Source organism: Carcharodon carcharias, chromosome 6 (genome assembly GCF_017639515.1).
Source record: "Carcharodon carcharias isolate sCarCar2 chromosome 6, sCarCar2.pri, whole genome shotgun sequence".
NCBI lineage: Eukaryota > Metazoa > Chordata > Chondrichthyes > Lamniformes > Lamnidae > Carcharodon > Carcharodon carcharias.
In genome coordinates this window covers 52,098,917-52,119,518 of record NC_054472.1, presented here as the reverse complement: position 1 = coordinate 52,119,518, position 20,602 = coordinate 52,098,917, and the positions used below count along the sequence as shown (strand labels likewise).

Sequence of the window (20,602 nt, the reverse complement as noted above, 5' to 3'; positions counted from 1 at the left end):
TTCATACACAAGCTTCCTGTTGGTGAGTGTGTCAAGATTGCCAAATTGGGGTGTAGCTTGTGGCAATGGGTTCCATCAACTTAGGGGAATTTCAAGTAGCACCCCTACAAGCATCAAAGTGAGAAGACCACCACATTGCCATTCTGGGCTGAAATTGAACTCGGGGTCTTTTTTTTCTTTTATGCTGCAAGAGCTGTCGTTCTAAAACAATTAAGCCAAGAGTACAATGGCCTATTAACTCGTCTTCAGTCTATGGAATCTTAACACTGATGTATTCCTGCACCCAGGGTGTAGTGTACAGTTCTAGCGTCCCTTGGTTATTGCTACTCTTAGCTTTTTTTAAATTGAGACATGGAAATCAACCAAATCTGTAATTATTTCCTTTTTTAATCTAGGGGCACTTGTCATTCCAGGAAACCAGTCAGTTGTTTTAGAAATTAATTGGTTCAGAATTTTTTCCTCCACTGCCCTTAGCCATTTTAACACGAAACATAATTAAATATCCAGCAATATTCTATAGATCAGACACTTCTCTCATCTCTGTTTTTAAGGAATAATTCAAAGCTGCAGTACAAAGCTGCAGTTTCTTCCTTACCACTTCCTGGAAGAGGCGGCAAAGTTGTGTTTTTGGTAGCTGGTATAGTGTTGACTCTGGGAAGAAGTCCATTGACTTGTTTCAACCTCTCCACCTTTAGCTGCTCCATCCACCTGGTCCCTGTCAAATTCCTTCTGGCCTGTAGGCCTAATGCTGTAGTTGCTGTGGAAACTGTAGAGTCCATGATTGGTGCCTCATCAATGGCGCTGAGATCTCCCACACTGCCTCCGCTATTCAGATTAAGCTCGATCCCACTGTTGGAGTGGTTGCTGAAGGGGGACGGTTCACTGCTGCATGAAGACTGACCACCAGGGCTTGGCTGAGATGTCTGTGGGAAGGAGGCAAAGGAGCAGCTGAGTTGCTTTGGCTTTGTATGTATCAGGGGATCCAATAGTTTAGTAAAAGTAGCACAAAGTTAAATTGATTATAGTGTTCAGTTGAAATTGACTTCTTAAATTTAAGTTAGCTTATAAATAATAATAATCAGACCTTTTTAAATAAAGTTGTACTACATGATGTAATGCAACAAAGTAGTGGAATTTGAATGATATGCTGAAATACTTTGAAAGTTACACCTGTTCACAAATCCACCATAATTAAATGGCACCAAACTATTACACCCAGGCAGATTGCACTGCTTGACCTGGTTCTGGATAGTCAAAAAGAGCATGTGGGTGACCTAAAAGGAGGGAATTATATGGGAAATAGTGACTGCAATGTATTTAGTTTCAGTGTAAGATGGAAGAAGAAAATCAAAATAGAGCAAGATAAAACAGGACCTTGTCCAGATTAACTGGAAGGAAATATTGGCAAATTATGCTGTAGATCACCAACTGGAATGTTTAAAGAGAAGATGAGAAGGCTACAACTTAGAAATATTTTAGTAAGGAAAAAGGGACAGTGATGACAGCTGAGGTTCTATGGAGATTAGATCACATTTGAACTAAAAAAACTTAGAACTTGTCAGGCAGATGATTTTAAAAAAAGCAAATATAGAGAATGAGAAAGTTGCAAAATGAGACATTTGAAAGGTGAAGGCGAATGAGAGAGAAGTAGCAAAGAAAGAATTACAATACTCTTCACTTTGTCCTGGAATTCTGTTTTCAATTATCTGCCTAGCAGTGTTCAGTAATTCTCACCATCTTTTACTTTTGTCCCAATTTTCCTTTCCTGTGGCCCATCCGTGGAGAACAGGCTCAGTAGGGATAGGGCTGATAACAGATGGTCTTCTGGAGATTTTTCAACATGGAGATTGATATTGGGATTGGTTGGGTGTAGAGCAGTTAGTGGGGATAATTCTTCATTGTCCAGTTTGACCTATATCTGACTCCAGTCCCACCCCACCACTACTTTCTCAGGGCAATAAATGCCATCCTTGTCAGTGACCTGCACCTTCCAGAATTTTTTTTTAAAATTCAAGAATAGAACAGTTCAACAGCTCTACAACAGCTTTAATTTGCGTAGCAAGGTAATTTTAAAAACTTCAAGTAATCAAAGAATGATACAGGCAATAAAATCTCCTCACCTTATTACCCACTGTCCTTAGGAAGACAGAACAAGAAATGAGACAGCACCAGACAGTAAGGTCAGCAAGTTAGTGAAAGCAAGAAAGAGAAAAATGGTTATTTTCAGTTAGTAGCAACTAATAGCAGGACTGGGTTCATTAAAATAAGGGATCATTACATTTCACTGGCAATCAAGTAAACACAGTTTTGGTGATATTATTTCATTGCCTCTAAAAATACTGCATTCCTTTACATTATTTTAATAGTTTGCACAGCACATTAAATTTCACATTTATATTAAAGCCCAATAATGTATGCCCCCATTTTAGCCTAATGCACTGTGAGAATGGGGTGTATTTGCATCGGATACCTAATTTATGTCTTGCCCAATTTTATGCTCCAATGACTTCAATGTGCGTTAGATTAAAATTGTAGCCATTATGTATAATATAGATGGGGTACAGGAGATCTTGTGGCATAGTGGGTAGCATCCCTGCCTCTGAGCCAGAAGCTCCAGGTTCAAGTTCCATTCCAGGACTTGATGGCAAAGGAAGTTGTATTCATCATGCGGCCAAACAGGTTGGTTATCAATTTGTAATTTTTTCCAACATACACCAATTGCAGGTGGTAAGAATGGAAGAGATTCCTGGTAATCGGTATTGTTAGGAGTGACCACCGACAGTCCTTGTGGAGATGAAGTCCCGTCTTCAAATTGAGGATACCCTTCATCGTGTTGTGTGGCACCATCACCATGCTAAATGGGATAGATTTCAAACAGATCTAGCAACTCAAGGCTGTGCAACCATGAGGTGCTGTGGGCCATCAGCAGCAGGAGAACTGTACTCAAACACAATCTGTAACCTCATTGCCCAGCACATTCCCGCTCTACCATTACCATCAAGCCAGGGGATCAATGAACAGTGCAGGAGGGCATGCCAGGAGCAGCACCAGGCATAACTAAAAACAAGGTGTTAACCCGGTAAAGCTATAACACAGGACTACTTGCGTGCCAGACAGCACAAGCAGCAGGTGATAGACAGAGCTAAGCGATCCCACAACTAATGGATCAGATCTAAGCTCTGCAGTCCTGCTACATCCAGTCGCGAATGGTGGTGGACAATTAAACAACTCACTGGAGGAGTCGTCTCCATAAATATCCCCATCCTCAATGATGGAGGAGCCCAGCACATCAGTGCAAAAGATAAGGCTGAAGCATTTGCAGCAATCTTTAGCCAGAAGTGCCAAGTGGATGATCCATCTCGGCCTCCCCCAGAAGTTCTCAGCATTACAGATGCTAGCCTTCAGCCAATTCGATTCACTCCACATGATATCAAGAAATGGCTGAAGGCACTGGATATTGCAAAGGCTATGGGCCCTGACAATATTCCAGCAATAGTACTGAAGACTTGTGCTCCAGAACTTGTCATGCCCCTAGTCAGGCTGTTCCAGTACAGCTACAAAACAGACATCTATCCGTCACTGTGGAAAATTGCCCAGGTGTGTTCTGTATACAAAAAGCAGGACAAATCCAAACCTGCCAATTACTGCCCTATCAGTCTACTCTCCATCATTAGTAAAGTGATGGAAGGGGTCATCAACAGTGTTATCAACGGCATTTGCTTCACAATAACTTGCTCACTGACCCTCATTTTATGTTCCGTCAGGGTCACTCAGCTTCTGACCTCATTACACCTTTGGTTCAAACATGGACAAATGGGCTAAAGAGCTGAGCTCCAGAGGTGAGGTGAGGGTGACTGGCCTTGACATCAAGGCAGCATTTGACCGAGTGTGGCTTCAAGAAGCCCTAGCAAAGCTGGAGTCAATGGGAATCGGGGGGAAAACTCTCCACTGGTTGGAGTCATGCCTAGCACATAGGAAGATGGTTGTGGCTTTTGAGGATCAATCATCTCAGTTCCAGAACACCACAGCAGGAGTTCCTCAGGGTAGTGTTCTCGGCCCAACCATCTTCAGCTGCTTCATCAATGACTTTCCTTCCATCATAAGGTCAGATGTGGGGATGTTCGTTGATGATTGCACAATGTTCAGCACCATTCATGGCTCCTGAGATACTGAAGCAGTCCATGTCCAAATGCAGCAGGACCTGAACAATATCCAGGCTTGGGCTGACAAGTGGCAAGTAATATTCAAGCCACACAAGTGCCAAGCAATTACCATCTGCAACAAGAGAGAATCTGACCACCGCCTCTTGACATTCAATGACATTACCATCATTGAATTCACCACTATCAACATCCTGGGGGTTACCATTGACCAGAAACTGAGCTGGGCTAACCATATAAATACAATGGCTACAAGAGCAGATCAGAGGCTGGGAATCCTGGAGAGAGTAACTCACCTCCTGACTCCCCAGAGCCTGTCCACCATCTACAAGGCACAAGTCAGGAGTGTGATGGAATACTCCCCACCAGCCTGGATAAGTGCAGCTCCAACAACACTCAAGAAGCTTGACACCATTCAGGACAAACCAGTCCATTTGATTTGCCCTCCTATCCACAAACGTTCATGCCCTCCACCACTGACGAATAATGGCAGCAGCATGTACCATGTACAAGATACACTGCAGAAAGTCACCAAGGCTCCTTAGACAGCACCTTCCAAACCCACGACCACTACCATCTAGAAGGGCAAGGACAGCAGATACATGAGAACATCACCACCTGGAAATTCCCCTTCAAGCCACTCACCATCCTGACTTGGAAATATATCGCTGTTCCTTTACTGTCGCTGGGTCAAAATCCTGGAACTCCCTCCCCAACAGCATTGTGGGTCTACATACACAACGGGGACTGTCGCGGTTTAAGGCAGCAGCTCACCACCACCTACTCAAGGGCAATTAGGGATTGGCAATCAATGCTGGCCTAGTCAATGATGCCCACATCCCATAAATAAATAAAAAATAATCCAGGCCACAATATGCAAATAAAAGTGTATGTTGCCATAACAACTTTGACTCCGTGGAGATAGTGGTGGTGGTGGTTGGCTAGGTTGGCTGGATTGCTTGTGTGGATCAGATTGGTGCCAACAGCATGGGGTTCGATCCCTGTTCCAGCTGGGGTGGATTTCTGACCTGCTTCTTTGCCCTACCCCAGCAGGCGTTGTGGTGCTGTGGGTCGAACTTGCTTTTGGGCAGAGAACTCAAGAAGAAGAAGATAGAATGCTATGGTAAGCAACTGTAGATTATTTCTAGATTAAGCCTGCATTTGTTTTTAATCATCTTGTGTGAATATTATCACATATTCTGGGCACTGCAACAACTTGTATTTAGATCGTGCCTTATAACGTTTATTGCCTAAGGGAGAGCAGGTTTGGGATAGAGTAACAACTCTGTCAATGAGCGCTTCAAACTTGAATCTCTGGATGCATAATATAAGAGAAAATACATTACCTAAAATGTTGTGAAAAAGAGTATGTCAACTGTAAATTTCCTGTTCATCAATTCAAATTGTCTAACTCAAATTTCTGTGTCACACTTCAAAATAATTATTTAACAAAAATTTGACGGAGGAGGTAGAATATCTGTAATTTCCTTGCGGAGTTACTGTACAAAGGAAAATAAAAACATTGCTATGTGCAGCTTGAAGAGTAATTGTGACCTCACCCAAGGTTCATTCGATACATTTTGTGGCCTTGAGAGGACACATTTTCACCTCAGCAGCTGAACAGTGCATTATATATTAAATGGCATAACGTAGTCCTAATGAAGCACTAGAAATTTGAGCAAAGCCATGGTAATTTTTAAAAATTCATCTGTGGAATGTGAGCATAATTAGCAATGGCAGCATTTATTGCCCATCCCTAATTGCCCACGAGAAAGCGATAGGGAGCTGCCTTCTTGAAGTGCTGCAGTCCCACGTGGTGTAGATGTTCCCAAAGTGCTGTTAGGGAGGCAGTTCTAGGATTTTGACCCAGTAGACAGGTGTAAACTGAGAATAGAAAATGCTGGGAATACTCAGCAGGCCTGGCAGCATCTGTGGAGACAGAAACAGTTAATGCTTCAGATCTATGCCCTTTTGTCAGAACTTCTCAGGCTGTGCCAGGTCTTAACCATTCACTGTGTAAAAACATCTCCCTCATGTTACATTGCCTTTTAAGCCAATCATCTTAAATCGGTGTCTCTTGGTTCACTTACACCAACGGGAACAGTTTCTCCCCATCTATTTTGTCCAGACTCCTCATGAACACCTCTATCAAATCTCCTCTCAACCTTCCCTTCTTCAAGGAGAGGAGCCCTAGCTTCTCCAATCTATCCTTGTAACTGAAGTCTTTGATACCTTTAACCATTCTTGTAAACTTTTTCTACGCCCTCTCTAAAGTCTTCACATCCATCCTAAAGTGTGGTGCCCAGAATTGGATCCATTACTCCACCTGAGGCTGACACAGTGTTTTATAAAGATTCATCATTACTTCCTTGCTTTTGTATTCTATGCCTCTATCTATAAAGCCCAGGATCCCATTTACCCTTTTAGCCACTAAAAGAAAAGCAAAATACTGCAGATATTGGAAATCTGAAATAAAAACAGATAATGCTGGAAAAACACAGCAGGTCTTGCAGCATCTGTGGAGAGAGAAACAGATTAAATGTTCGAGTGCAATATGACTCTTCTTCAGAACTGGAGAGAGGTAGAAATGAGATAGGTGTTGTGCTGTTGAGAAAGGGATGAGCGGCAGGTGGAGCAAAATAGAATCCACTAACCTAACCCTGACCTCCTAATTTGCTCCACCTGCCCCTCCTCCCTTTTTCAGCATAAAACCCATCACATTTTTACTTCTCTCCAGTTCTGAAGAAGAATCATATTGGAGTCGAAACATTAACTCTGTTTCTCTCTCCACAATGCTGCCAGACCTGCTGAGTTTTTCCATTATTTTCTGTTTTTATGCCCTTATAACCACTTTCTCAACCTCCCCAGTCACGTCAATGATTTGCACATATATACTCTCAGGTCCCTCCGCACCCAGAATTGTACCCTTTAGTTTGAATTGCCTCTCCTCATTCTTCTTACTAAATTGTATCACTTCACACTTTTCTGCATTAAATTTTATTTGTCATATGTTTGCCCATTCCACCTGACTCTCTATGGCCTCTTGAGATCTATCACTATCCTCCTCATAGTTCACAATGCTTCTAAGTTCTGTGTCATCTGCAAATTTTGAAATTGTGCCCTGTACACCCAAGTCTAGCAGTGGTCATAGTAACAAACCCTGGGGAAAAGCATTATTTTCCTTCTTCCATTCCAAAAACATTCACCACGTTTCTCTGTTTTTTGTCTTTCAGCCAGCTTTGTATCCATATTGCCATGGTCCCTTGTATTCCATTGGCTTCAACTTTGTTGGCAAGCCTATTATGTGGCACTTCAGCAAATTCCTTTTGGAAGTCCATGTACACCACATCAACTGCATTACCCTTATGAACTCTCTGTCACCTCATCAAAAAAAAATCTCAATTACTTTTCATTCAACTCAATCAATTCTCCAGTCCTCTGGTACCATCCTTGTATCTGAGGAGGATTAGAAGATTATGGCCAGTACCTCCGAAATTTCCACCCTTACTTCCTTCAGCATCCTCCAATACATCCCATCTAATCTGCCGATTTATCAACTTGAAATACAGCAAGCCTTTCTAATACCTTCTCTTTATTAATTTTTAGACAGTATCTCAACTACCTCCTCTCTCACTATGACTTTGAGATCATCTTTTTCTTGGCAAAGACAACTACAAAGTACGCATTCAATACCTCTGCCATGCCCTCTGCCTCATGCATAGGTCTCCTTCAGGTCCCTAATCGGTATCACTACTTTTCTTATTAGTCTTATACTATTTAAACGTCTATAGAAGACTTCTGGATTCCCTTTTACGTAGCTTCCATTCTTTTCTCATAATCTCACTTTGCCTCTTTAATTTCCTTTTACATTTCCCTCTGAATTCAGCCTGGTTGTCACATGCATTATAAATGTGACATATGCATTCTTTTTCTGCTCTCTTCTGTTGCCTGCTAATAGTTAATTCCTATTTTTCCAGGACAGTTCTGTTCTCAACCCACTGAAATTGGTCCTCTTCCACATCTTACTGATATTCTGAATGGACAATCATAACATAGCTGGGATGAAGCTTAATTTTTTAAAATTTATTGGGATGTTGGCATCGCTGGCTAGGTCAGCATTTATTGCCCATCCATAATTGTCCTTGTTCAGAGGGAATTTAAGAGACAACCACGTTGCTGTGGGTTTGGAGTCATATGTAGGCCAGACCAGGTAAGAACAGTAGGTTTCCTTCCCTAAAGGAAATCAGTGAACTAGCTGAATTGGCAATGGTTTCATGGTCATCATTGGACTTTTAATTCCAGATTTTTACTGAATTCAAATTTCACCATCTGCCATGGCAGGATTTGAATCCAGGTCCCAAGAGCATTACCCTGGATCTCTGAAACACTAGTCCAATGACAATACCACTATGCTACCACCTCCCCTGAATTGTCAGCCTTATTTGTAGAACAGTGGAGGGATGTTCAAGTTAGAGAAGTAGCATGAGCTCAAAAGGCCCACTTGCTCTCTAGGAAGGCTTCAAACAATATCATCAGGATGAAAGGGACATTCACCAAAGTTATGAGAAACCAGAGAGCAGAATGTGATGTCATTGTTGGGTAAGGACACTATGATGCTCAGAAGTGAGGCCTGATGCTCCCTCAAACAAGCAAAAAACAATGGTGCAGCACCCTAAAGTTGCCCTAATGTCATCCTTGGATGTGTAATATTAGCATCATCATAATTCTTGTCTGTACTACAAAATGGAGCAAGAAAGGAATACAGTTAAATTCAGCTCCTGGAATCTTTCAAAATTCCAAATTCCAAAGCTGTGTGTTAAATACAGTTCCAGAGAGTTTATTCATAGTTAGCCATCTGCCTCCTGTTAAATGCTGTTCCAGATAGGTTATTAATAGTCATTTGGTGGTACAGAACTTCAGTATTGCTGAAAAAGAGACATGTCTAAGCTTTTCATCTTGTACTCGTCAGGATACTTCACCAGAATGCCAATATAAGGGGAAAACAACAATTTATACTGTATGTGAAGAGAGTGCTGATTGGTTGGCAAGTGGCATTGCCATGGAGAATGCACCAGTGATGGTGACTGACAGTTAATTGCCAAGCATTGTTTTAAATTTAAACCACGTAGCTTGACCCTGATTGGTCAAGATATTGCCCTGAGGAATGAGTCAGTAAATGGCTATCAGTTATTTTGTTCAGCTGAAACAGGCGCAATGTGTGTACATGTTATTTTTGTCTGCGAAGAACAGGGCCCTGTGTATTAATATATGTAGCTTCCAATACACGTAAATGTGCCACACCGCGCGCCCGACTGACAATCTTGAATTGATTGTCAGCATAATTCTTTGCATACTGAGGATTATTTAGCAGATGTCGTCCAATTGCAGAATCTCATCTAATGTTGGACACTGTGTTTTGAGTTTTACAAGCACAAAGCTGGTTGGGTATGGTCTGTAACCTGCCTGTTGTGAACAGCGGTTGGGACACGCTGTTTGATATGATCCACCAGTCTTTGGGACGTACAGCCTACATTCCTAGCATCACACTGGCACTGAAATTCATATATCACATTACTCATCTGTGTGATAGGCAGAATGTCTTTTTGGCTTGACAGCAGCATCCTGTCAGTGGCGAATACTACTTGCGTTGCTACTACATAGTAGCAATATGTAACAGCTAACTACACTTGTTGCTCAAAGTTTTGAGATACTTTGCCCTTGCAGCACAATGAGGTAGTCTGGGCACTTTTCAGGTGGAAAGTGATGGCCTTAGGCCCGTTAATGGGTTTACGTGATATACAGCGCAAATTGATCTGATCAGGGTTGCCAATATCCTGCAGGGTGCTTTTGATGTGCCCTATTTCAGCATCAAGCTTGCACAGTGAGCAAATGGCTCCGGCTATACTTACAAGGTTGCTGATAAGACCAATCTTATTGTGTGTGTAACTGTAACACATATACTGACCAGTGAAGGTAGGCTTGCAGTAGAACGTGGCAGCAAACCCCCTGGCAGATTTCTCAACTAGTATGTCAAGAAAGGGGAGTTCAATTGACTGCTTCATTTCAAAGATGAGTTTGAGCACAGGACGGAGCCCATTCAGACATTAAGGAAATTGTTACATGCAACTGCGGATTTAAATATAGCAAATGTATTATCCACGTTGCGGAAATATGCGAGGGGTAGAAGTTTAGGTGTCATTCCATCGAAGACACATTTCCCATGGAACCCCTGATGAGTGCAAGATGAAAAGCTTAGACATGCCTCTTTTGTGAGCAATACAGAGTGGTTATGATAGTTAGCCATCTGCATCTTTGTACTTCACCATCTTAAACTCAGCTTACCAAAGGTAAAGAATCTTGCACAGTTGGTATTGGAAACTTTTCAATGGGGCTAATGTACAGTTTGCTGATTTCCTCTTGAGTAGAGACACTAAAGTGGCTTGAATTTTTGTCGGGATGGAGAGGGTCTTCAGCTTAGCCAAAATGGCGCTGAAGCACCAGTTCTGGAAGACCTGCCATGAACCTGGCACTCACCATTTTCACTGCGAGGGGGTGGTGGTGGGGGGAAATGGGGGTGGGTTGTAGTTTGTTCATGTGAAAGTGCAGCTGTCTTCAAACAGATCCAATTTGTGTTGGTGGCATGTCTAAAACATGACTTGTGGACTTTACAAATTTCAGGACACGATTTAAACGTACCGGAGTTTTTTTGGAGAGGTACGGTACCCTTTTGGATAGGTTCAGGGACATCTTTGGGAGAGCTAAGGTGCCCTTTGGGAGAGATAAGGTGCCCTTTGGGAATGCTATAAGTAGATATGAATATGCCTAAAAAGTGGATAAATTCTTGGAACTGGCAAGCACCAGGGCATTAAATCCCATTAGAACTGTCAAGCTGTCAAGGCATTTAAATCTCCTGCCCTTAAAATTTAAAAAAGTCTGCTGGTTAAAAAAAAAATCAGTACTTGCTATTTCACCCTGTCTGTTGACATAAGCCTGAGGGTTGTCATTATAGGATTTGAGCTGTATGACTGATTTCACACTCTAGTGGGGTGCATGTCACTTCAAAGTTTGATTTACAGCTCCAAGTGGTTAGAAAGCTTTGGATGTGGGGCTAAGAATACAAATGCTTATTTGTAACAGGGATTAAATACTTGAAGGAAACTTTTGTTTTTATAAGAGATTAAATAGTTGAAGGAATTTAAATGTAGTGAATGGGTTTTTGTCAATGAAAGTGCTTTTTTAAAATATCGGACCCATCAATAGATACCTAGAGCTTTATTTTATTTCGTCTCAGCTTGGATCCTGAGATCTACCTACGGTAGATACCTGGTGAGTTGCCATGGAAGATGTAAGGGCAAAGTGTGGTGGGCAGCATGGTTGGTACTAAGTTGGAATAGTGGTTATAAAGGGCCATGGGGGTAGGTACAGGGCCTAGATTGGCACAGAGAGCATGAGAGGCCATTGGGAGTGGGTGGGGGGTCATAGGTTGGCATGGAAGGTATGAGGAGCCACAGAGGTTGGGTGGAGGGGTGTAAGTTGGCATGGAGGGTAAAAGGGGCCACTGGTGGTGGGTGGGGGCTTGAGTTGACATGGATGGGGCATGGGGAGTGTGTGGGAGGTGAGGGGTGAGGGCAAGAGGGTGATTTTGTGTTTCGTTCCTTTTCTTATGGAGCATTGAAGCTGGCCTTTCTCACAGGCCGCCTCCATACCCAGCAGGCCCTGTGGCTGCCTCCGCACTGTTTCCAGGGTGGCGGGCCCAACTCCTGTTAACACATGCCCCCCACCTGGAATAAAAATTAGAATATCTTAAGCTTTCTCCCTTTTTCAACTTCCTCCCGAGTTGAATTTTCAGAGTCAGGAATATTCCTGACATGGGAACCAAATCCAGGCCTAAGACATAGAAACCAGAAGATCCCAGTTAGCTGCTTCTAAGGGTAGCAGGTTACGGGGTTATTCTTACTGACTGTGCTCCTAAATTTGATTACAGGTTTGAACCAGGGTTCAAGTGGGAGGTCATGAAAAATACAACTGGTGCAACTGATCTCAGTAGCCTGGGCTCGAGCAATGGAAAAAAATATTGGCCAAGATTTTCACACGTGATTATTATTCAGCACCTGCTGGAAAAGATTTTTGAATGGGAATCTGGCAGTTGATAAAATAAGACTCTGTTGTCTGCCACAATTGAATAAGCCCATCAACAATCATGTTTAGTTTAGGTTTGCACATGGAGAACGTTTGCTTGAATGGAGTACCGGATGTCTGCATTACCCATGGAACAGATGGTCATTAAGGGTAGGCACCTTCAGGGCGAGAGGGCAAAAAATCTGGAAAGAAGATGTTTTAAACTTGGTGTAACGAATGTCATAATTGATTTTGAAAATAATGACATACCATTGGTTTCTCTGTCTTTATGGCCTTAACTTGGAGACATTCTTCCCGCTTTGAGGTAGTATTGTTTAGCTCAGCCTGTTGCTGCCCAGGTGATTTGGACTGGGAGTTGCTGCCTGGGTCCCTGGGTGGTGGTGGTCTTGGGTGGATGTCTCCTCGCTGTTTCTTTGTGATGTGAGCCTCAGGGCCATGAACTGTTTTGACATGTTTTCGGAGGGAACTGGGATCAGTATAACGTTTTGTGCAGCCAGGAATTTTACAAACATAAGGTTTCTGAAAAAATAATTGATAATAGTCAGAATAAAAAGCATTAAAATGATAGGTCAAAGCTAGCTGACAGAGAAGCAAACTTTACATTACACATTCCTTTTCAAGCCCCGATAGGTAGGTCTGACATTTCCACATTTTGTTTGCTGAAAGTTCATTATTAGAATCATAGAATCATGCAGCACAGCGATGCAGTCATTTGGCCCATCGTGCCTATGCCAGTTCTTTGAAAGAGCTAGTCAATTAGTCCCACTATCCTGTTCTTTCCCCATAGCTCTGCAAATTTTTCCCTCCGAAGTACATATCCAATTTCCTCCAAAAGTTATTATTGAATATGCTTCCACCACCCTTTCAGGGTGTGCATTTCTGAGCATAACAACTTAATGCGTATCATGTCATCTCTGGTTCTTTTGGCTATTTGTGATGAACAATTTATATTTTATGCATTTTTATCATACAAAAGGGACTGGAAGTTTTATTTGCAACAGTATAAAAGGCAAATATTTTATGAAACTACTTGTTATCTTTGTTACTGTTATAATTGAGGATGAGGAGTCTGGCAGGAGATTTCAATTGTTCCACTGTTTTCAACACGTTGTCTGGATAAGCACACACAAAACACTGAAAGGAGAAATAACTTGCATTTCTATAGCACCTCTCACAATTTGATGATGTGCCAAATTACATTAAAACCAATTAAATATTTGTGAAGTGCAGTCATTATTCTAAAGTGGGAAACATAGTAGCCAATCTGTGCACAACAAAGTACCACAAAGAGCAATAAAATTAATGATCAAATCATCCATTTTAAGTGGTGTTATTTGAGGGTTAAAGGTTGGTCAGGACCCTGAGAAGAACTCATTTGCTCTTCTTCAAATAGTGTCATGAGATCTTTTACATCAGCCTGAGAGGACCGACACAGCCTCAATTTTTTGTTTCATCTGGAATGGAGCACTATCTCAGTACTGCACTAAGATGTCACCCAGATTTTGTGCTCAAGTCTCTGGAATGGGATTTGAAATTACCATCATCTGGTTCAGACGTGACAGTGCTAGCACTGAACCAAGGCATGCACTATTTTCCTTCTCTCAAAGATCAGGGAACATATAGGACAGCAGAAACTTCAAACAGAATGACATCGAAGAGGCTGAAATAGACTTAATCAGCACGTATTTAAAAATATCCATAAGATTAATTGGATTCTGAGCACTGAATACAGTTCCCACCGCTTATTGCGGGCATGTTCATGTGAATGAATTGCCTATTATAGGTGATGGCTGGTATAATGGAAAAAGAAATACATCTGAAGCATACTTTTTGAAAGTTATATAAAGGAACTGTGTGCATATTAGAATCACCCAGCTTTGGAACACTTCATCTAAATTGTTCTCAGACTATCAGGCCATGAGAGAGACCCAAACTAAATAAACTTTATTTTTTAAAAAACGTGTCTGTAAATTTCAACCTATCCTTATGTGCACTTGACGTCAGACCTGGGACAGACGTCAAGTTTTAGGGATCAAGAAACAGTCTATATAAAACTACCATCAGGCAGTGTTGGTGCCCTTCTTTCCCATTAATTCTAATCTACAATTAGGCAATATCGACTAAATGACATAGTTCTAAAGGGTGTACAGTGATAGAGGGATCTGGGGATTCATGTTGATCTTTGAAGGACATACAGGGAGAGCAGTTAGCAAAGCATATAGGATCTTGAGCTTCATAAATGGATGTATTGAGTACAAAAGTAGGGAAGATAAGTTGAACCTGTATAAAGTTCTGGTTAGGTCACAACTAGATTATTGTGTGCAGTTCTGGTCACCACCCTTTAGGGAGGATGGGAGAACCCTTGAGAGGGTGAAGAGGAGGTTTACCAGAATGGTTCCCGGGATGAGAAATTTTAGCAATAAGGTTAGGTTTGAGAAGTGAAGGTTGCTCTTCCTGGAGCAAAGGAGATTGAGGAGAGATCTGATAGAGATATGCAAGATTATGACAAGTTTAGATAAGGTTCCCATTAGTTAATGGCACATGGACAAGGGGACACGGGTGTCAGGTTTTGGGTACAAGATCCAGGGTTGATATGAGGAAGAAATTTTTTTTACACAGCGAGTGGTAATGATCTGGAACTTGGTGCATACAATGCTGGTGGAAATGGAAAGTATAAATAATTTCAAAAAGAAATTGGATAGTCACTTGAGGGAAATAAACAGGGCGATGGGGATAGAGTGGAGGAATTGGGCTGACTGGACTGCTCTACAGACAGCCGACATTGACTGTAATGGCTCCTCAGACAGAATTTTACCTTTCATGGCAGGGCCCTGACATCAAGTGCACATCAGGGCCTCAAATCTCAGGAGGGCGGCAGGACTTGCATCTCAATTTTACCAGAGCCAGTTCTTGAATAACCTTCCGGCCGGTTTGCTGTCCTGTGCAGGATGGCCACCCACCCTTTAGAGCTGCCAGCAGAATCATAGGGCTCACAGGTCAGCAGCACCATCAGGTGCAGGGGCCGCTGCTGGGGCATGCAGAGGCCCTGGGGCCTATACGAGGTCAGTTGAAGAAACATTTTAAAAACTTTAAAACTATATCAATGAAGAGAAACCCCTCTGACCTCATTGCTGTGTGGGCTGCCTTCCCTGCCCCAGCCCCCTTTTTTAATGACAAAACACTTACACCCTGGGCTGCTGTTGGAAGGCTGCCTGCTTTCAGCTGGCGGTCTCCCTATGCAGTCGGGAGGTCGATCTGCTGTCGGCAAAATGCCGTCGACCTGGTAAAATGGCCATTAATGGGTCATTTCAAGATTTGAATTTGTTTCCCACCTCCTTGTGGCAGGAATCCTGTTGGATGCTGGACCCACCAACAATAAAATGCCCCGATGGTGGGACCATGGCAGGGAGCCAATCTGACCTGGTTCCCCATAATTTTACCAACCCCTACCCCACCGTGATCCCGCCTCCCAGTAGCCAATAAAATTCTCCCCTATGATTCTATAACAGGGCTCTAAAAAAAAATGGTTAAACATGAGTTAAGCTGTTTGTCCAACAAAGCACAGTATGCCCGGAATGAAACAGGGGAGCTGGAGGCAATCGTATGTTGGGAGGAACCAGTCATAGTAGGGATTACTGAGACATGGCTATGAAAAATCAGGTCTGAGAATTAAACAATGCAGGGTATAACATATTTAGAATGGTTAGCAAGGAAAAATGGGGGCGTGGAATAGCTGTATTGTTCATGATAACATAATGGCAGTAAAGAGGGATGCAGCTATCAGCAAGATAAAAATAGAATCCATATGGATAGAAATAAAATATAGTAAAGCATCAATCACTAATAAGGTGTAGTCTACAGGCCACTATAACAGGTTTATATTTTATATTTGTATTTTGCACCTAATAGTGGAAGGAAAGTGGAGGAAGAAATATGAAGACAAAGTAGGGAACTGAGTAAAAACATAAGAATAATAATCATGGGGGAATTTCAACTACCCTAATATTAATTATACAGAAGAAAGGGGATAAGGGAGTGGAGTTTCTACAATGTGGTGCAGGACTCCTTCTAACCCAAATGTAAAATGCCCAAGAAGGAAAGATTTGCTATTGGATCTACTAATGGGGAATGAAGCAGAACAGAAGTAAAAGTAGGGTAACATTTAGGCAACCCTGACCTTAGTATGACACACTTTAAGATGATGATACAGAAGATAAAAATATGACAAAAACCAAATTAATAGATTGAAGAAAGGCTGATTTTGATGGGCTGCGAATAGAACTTTTTGGGAAAATAAAATGGGCAACAATATTGGCAAACAACGATGTAGAAAAACAATGGGAAACATTTAAAACAGTGTTCAACAGACTGCAGGAGAAAATGTATTCCTCTAGAAGGAAAAACAAGCTAAGCACTAGTGGGCTTCATGGGGAGGCAGTGGCATAGTGGTATTGTCACTGGGCTATTAACCAGAGACCCAGGGTAATAATGCTCTGGGGACCCGGATTCAAATCCCGCTGTGGCAAATGGTGAAATTTGAATTAAATAAAAGTATGATGATGACCACGAAACCATTGCCAAAAAGGCCCCATCTTGTTCAGTAATGATTTTTTGAGAAGGAAATCTGCTGTCCTTACCTGGTCTGGGCAATTAGGGATGGGCAATAAATGCTGGCCTAGACAGCGATGCCCACATCCCATGAATAAAAAAAAAATAAACTAATCAAACTCAAAGAAGATAAAGCTCCAGATGGATTATATCCACGCATTTTAAAAGAATCTAGGGAAGAGATAACAGAGACATTACTATATATATCTAATAATTTGTTAGTAAAACGTGCACTGCGTACTTAAGGAGGGGGATAGAGCAAAGCCAGGGAATTGGTGGTGGGAAAATAATGGCATCCCTACTAAAGGAAAGGACAGAAAAACATCTAGAAATGAGAAATATAATAATGAATAACGAAGTATGTATTTCAAAAGGAAAAGTCTCGCTTGACCAACTTTATTGAAGTAGATGTAATTTATCTGAATTTTCAAACGGTCTTTGATAATAGACTATGCAATAAAATCATAGGATGCAGGGTCAGGGGATAAGTGGCAGAATGGATTGCTAGCTGGTTTCAAGACAGAATGCAGAGAATGGAAGTAAAGAGTTGTTATGCAGAGTGACTGAAGGTGGGAAACGGTGTTCCACAAGAATCAGAGCTGGGAGCACTGCCGTTCAAAATTTAAATCAATGATTTAGACTTTGGAAACAAAAACACAATTTCTAAGTTTGCAGATGACACCAAATTAGGGTGGGTGGAATAGTAAACACAAATTACTGGAGGATATTAATAAACTTGCAGAATGGGCAAATAATTGGCAAGTGAAGTTCAACAACAGATGAATGTGAGGTAGTACATTTTGGTAGGTAAAATAGGGAGGTTACATAATACTTAGACGGTGTAAGTCCAAGTGGGGTAGAGGAACAAAGCAATTATGGAGTACAAATAGACCACTTACTGAACATTGCGCCACAGGTTAGTAACGGCATCAAAAAAGCAAACCAAGCACTAGTTTTATTTCTATAGGGATAGAATTGCAAAGTAGGGGGGCTATAATAAATCTGTATTGAACGTTGGTTAGGCCACACTTACAGTACTGCGTGCAGTTTTGGTCACCATAAAAAAATATATATAGGCGCAGGAAAGAATGCAGGGTAGATTTACAAGGATGATACCAGAAATGTGTGGGTATACATATCAGGAAAAGATTAGCAGGCTGAGTCTCTTTTCTCTCCTTAAATGAAAGCTGAGGGATGACCTAATAGAAGTCTTTAAAATTATGAAAGGTTTTGATAGAGTGGATACAGAAAGAATGTTTCCATTATGGGGAAGAGCATAACTAGAGGCCATCAATATAAGATAGTTATTGAAAAATCCAATAGGGAATTCAGAAACTTCTTTACCCCTCTTTAAGAGAGATAAGAATGTGGAACTCGCTGCCACAGGGAGTGGTTGAAGTGAATACTGTAGATGCATTCAAGGGGAAGGTAGGGGGAGAAGGGAATGGGGGTTATGATGATAGACTGAGATGAGGAAAGATGGGAGGAGGTTTGAATGGAGCATATATGCTGGCAGGGGCTAGTTGGGCTGATTGGCCTAATTCTGTGCTGTTGCAGATCATTTGACCGTACTGAACACATCACCTTCTTCTTAACATTGCACTGGAATGTTGACTAAAGATGAGCAAGGAAACAGGTCTGCCATAATGATGCTCATTAAGTATTGCTCTGCAATATTTGTTCATTGGGTTATTAGAATTACAACCACTTCAGACTTGGGCGAAAAAATTTGTATGTTGCTAGCTACGTTATTTCGAAACATGTGTTAAGTCACATTGTGAAAGCACCGGTCACATTATGGGAAAAACCTATGTACCTCTGACCTACAGTATTAATTTTGCTGGAACAGAGAAATAGCTACAGAGCAGCATAGTTCTACTATCAGCTATAATTATCATGAGTTTTGTTTGCCCAATTGGTAATAAGCATTAAAGCAGACTCACCAACATGTGCCAGATGACAGCTTACCTCATTTGAGTGAGTTCTGTTCTGATGCTTTGCCCGGTCAGATGCATTGGAGAATGCCTTGTTACAACCCTCATGCTCGCAGACATACGGCTTTTCTCCAGTGTGCGACCGCAGATGTGTTTTCAAGTTTTCCAGTCTGGAGTAGGCCTTTGCGCAGCCTTCAAACTGCAGAAGACAAATTTGCAGTAAATTACCTGCAATCATTTGGATCTTTTAAAGTTACATGTACAAGAATATGCAAATGAAAATATTCATAAATCATGTTGAATATTTAAGGTCCGAACTGTTTTCCATTAACTATGTCGAAATTTATGTTCATTTGAAATATGAGTACAGCTGGTGGATTTTAAGTAGGAACTTGTTTGACCTGATTTTGTCAGCGCTCTGGAGAATTCTGCATTTTTGCCTAGGTTGAGCAAGTCTGCCTGTTGAGCCTACTCGTTCCAATTTTCTGTACAAAATCCACTTGTAGGTAGGATCACATTCTGGTGGCTAAGTCTATATGCTACATTTTCTGCTTCTGCTGAAATATTTATCCAGGATATCTCTGGATTCAGTGGCCTTACTTACTTACACTGTAGACTTATCTAATCACAGGATGATTGAGTTGCATTGATACTGGGGTTGGATGTACTGTAAAGCACATTTTGACTTTCCAACGTCTTAATATTCCAGGTTGCCTGCCATTTTTATCAAGGTGTCCCATGCCTTTTTTTTTTACCCCCAGACAGGGAAGGATTTCCTTCGCAATTTGAGTTTGGGCAGATGCTTTGACATTTCAATATGATAAAGCTTCTGTTAATTAAGCATCTAATAGCATCACTTGGTGCAAGTGAGTGTGTCTGGAGACTGTTAGCTTTGGAGAGGTCTAATGGAGATACACAGTACAGCTATACAGATGACAGCTGCTCTCAATCCTAGGATTTGAGATAGGTTTGGCCTGCAGATTGGCTGATATGGTATCCAGGAAGTTATCCGTTGGAAGAGACCCCCGGTCACTGGTATTGTCCTGTGAAAACAGCAGCTGCAACTCATCCTGTCATTAATTCCCCCCAAATGGGATGAAGGTCTGCACCAACAGCTTTAGTCAGTCACATCTAGATTGTGTCAAAACAAGTCAGTCAGATGTAGAGGAACTTATAGCCCATCGAATCAGAGACAAAAACATTGCATTTATATGGCACCTTTCATGACCTCAGGTCCTTCCAAAGTGCTCTACAACTATTGAAGTACTTTTGATGCGCTGTTGTAATGCAGGGAACTTAGCAGCCAATTGGCACAAAGCAAACTCCAACAAACAGAAATGTAATAATAATCAGATAATCTGTTTTTAGTAATGTCAGCTGTGGGATAAATGTTGATCCGGAAACTGGAGAGAAAGCTCTTGCACCTTTTCAAATATTACCATAGGATCTTTTACATCCACCTAAGAGGGTAGCAGGACCTGGATTTAACATCTCATCTGAAACACAGTATCTCCGATAGTGCAGCTATCCCTCAGTACTGTACTGAAATATTAGTCTAGATTATTTGCTCAAGTTTCTGCTGTGAGATTTGAACCCCCAGTCTTCTGATTCAGGGAAGAGTCTACCACTGCTGAGCCAACTCTGACACCCAATAATAAACACACTGCATATGGAACAGAACTGAATACAGTGGAAAAGGAAAAGATCTCACTATCACAGTCCACAGCCCTCTAAAGGTTCATGACCTATGCCATTAAGCTA

General features: G+C 41.6%; 1 protein-coding gene across 1 annotated transcript in view; it reads right to left on the bottom strand.

The window, feature by feature from the left end:
* Positions 1 to 20,602, bottom strand: part of gli3 (GLI family zinc finger 3) — a 365,141-nt gene that overhangs the window by 5,048 nt on the left and 339,491 nt on the right. The window contains exons 11-13 of the mRNA XM_041190490.1: positions 18,876 to 19,040; positions 12,549 to 12,818; positions 596 to 923 (exon numbers count right to left, since the gene is read on the bottom strand). Coding sequence (XP_041046424.1) covers positions 596 to 923; positions 12,549 to 12,818; positions 18,876 to 19,040 — 763 coding nt within the window. The remainder of the gene's footprint in view (positions 1 to 595; positions 924 to 12,548; positions 12,819 to 18,875; positions 19,041 to 20,602) is intronic.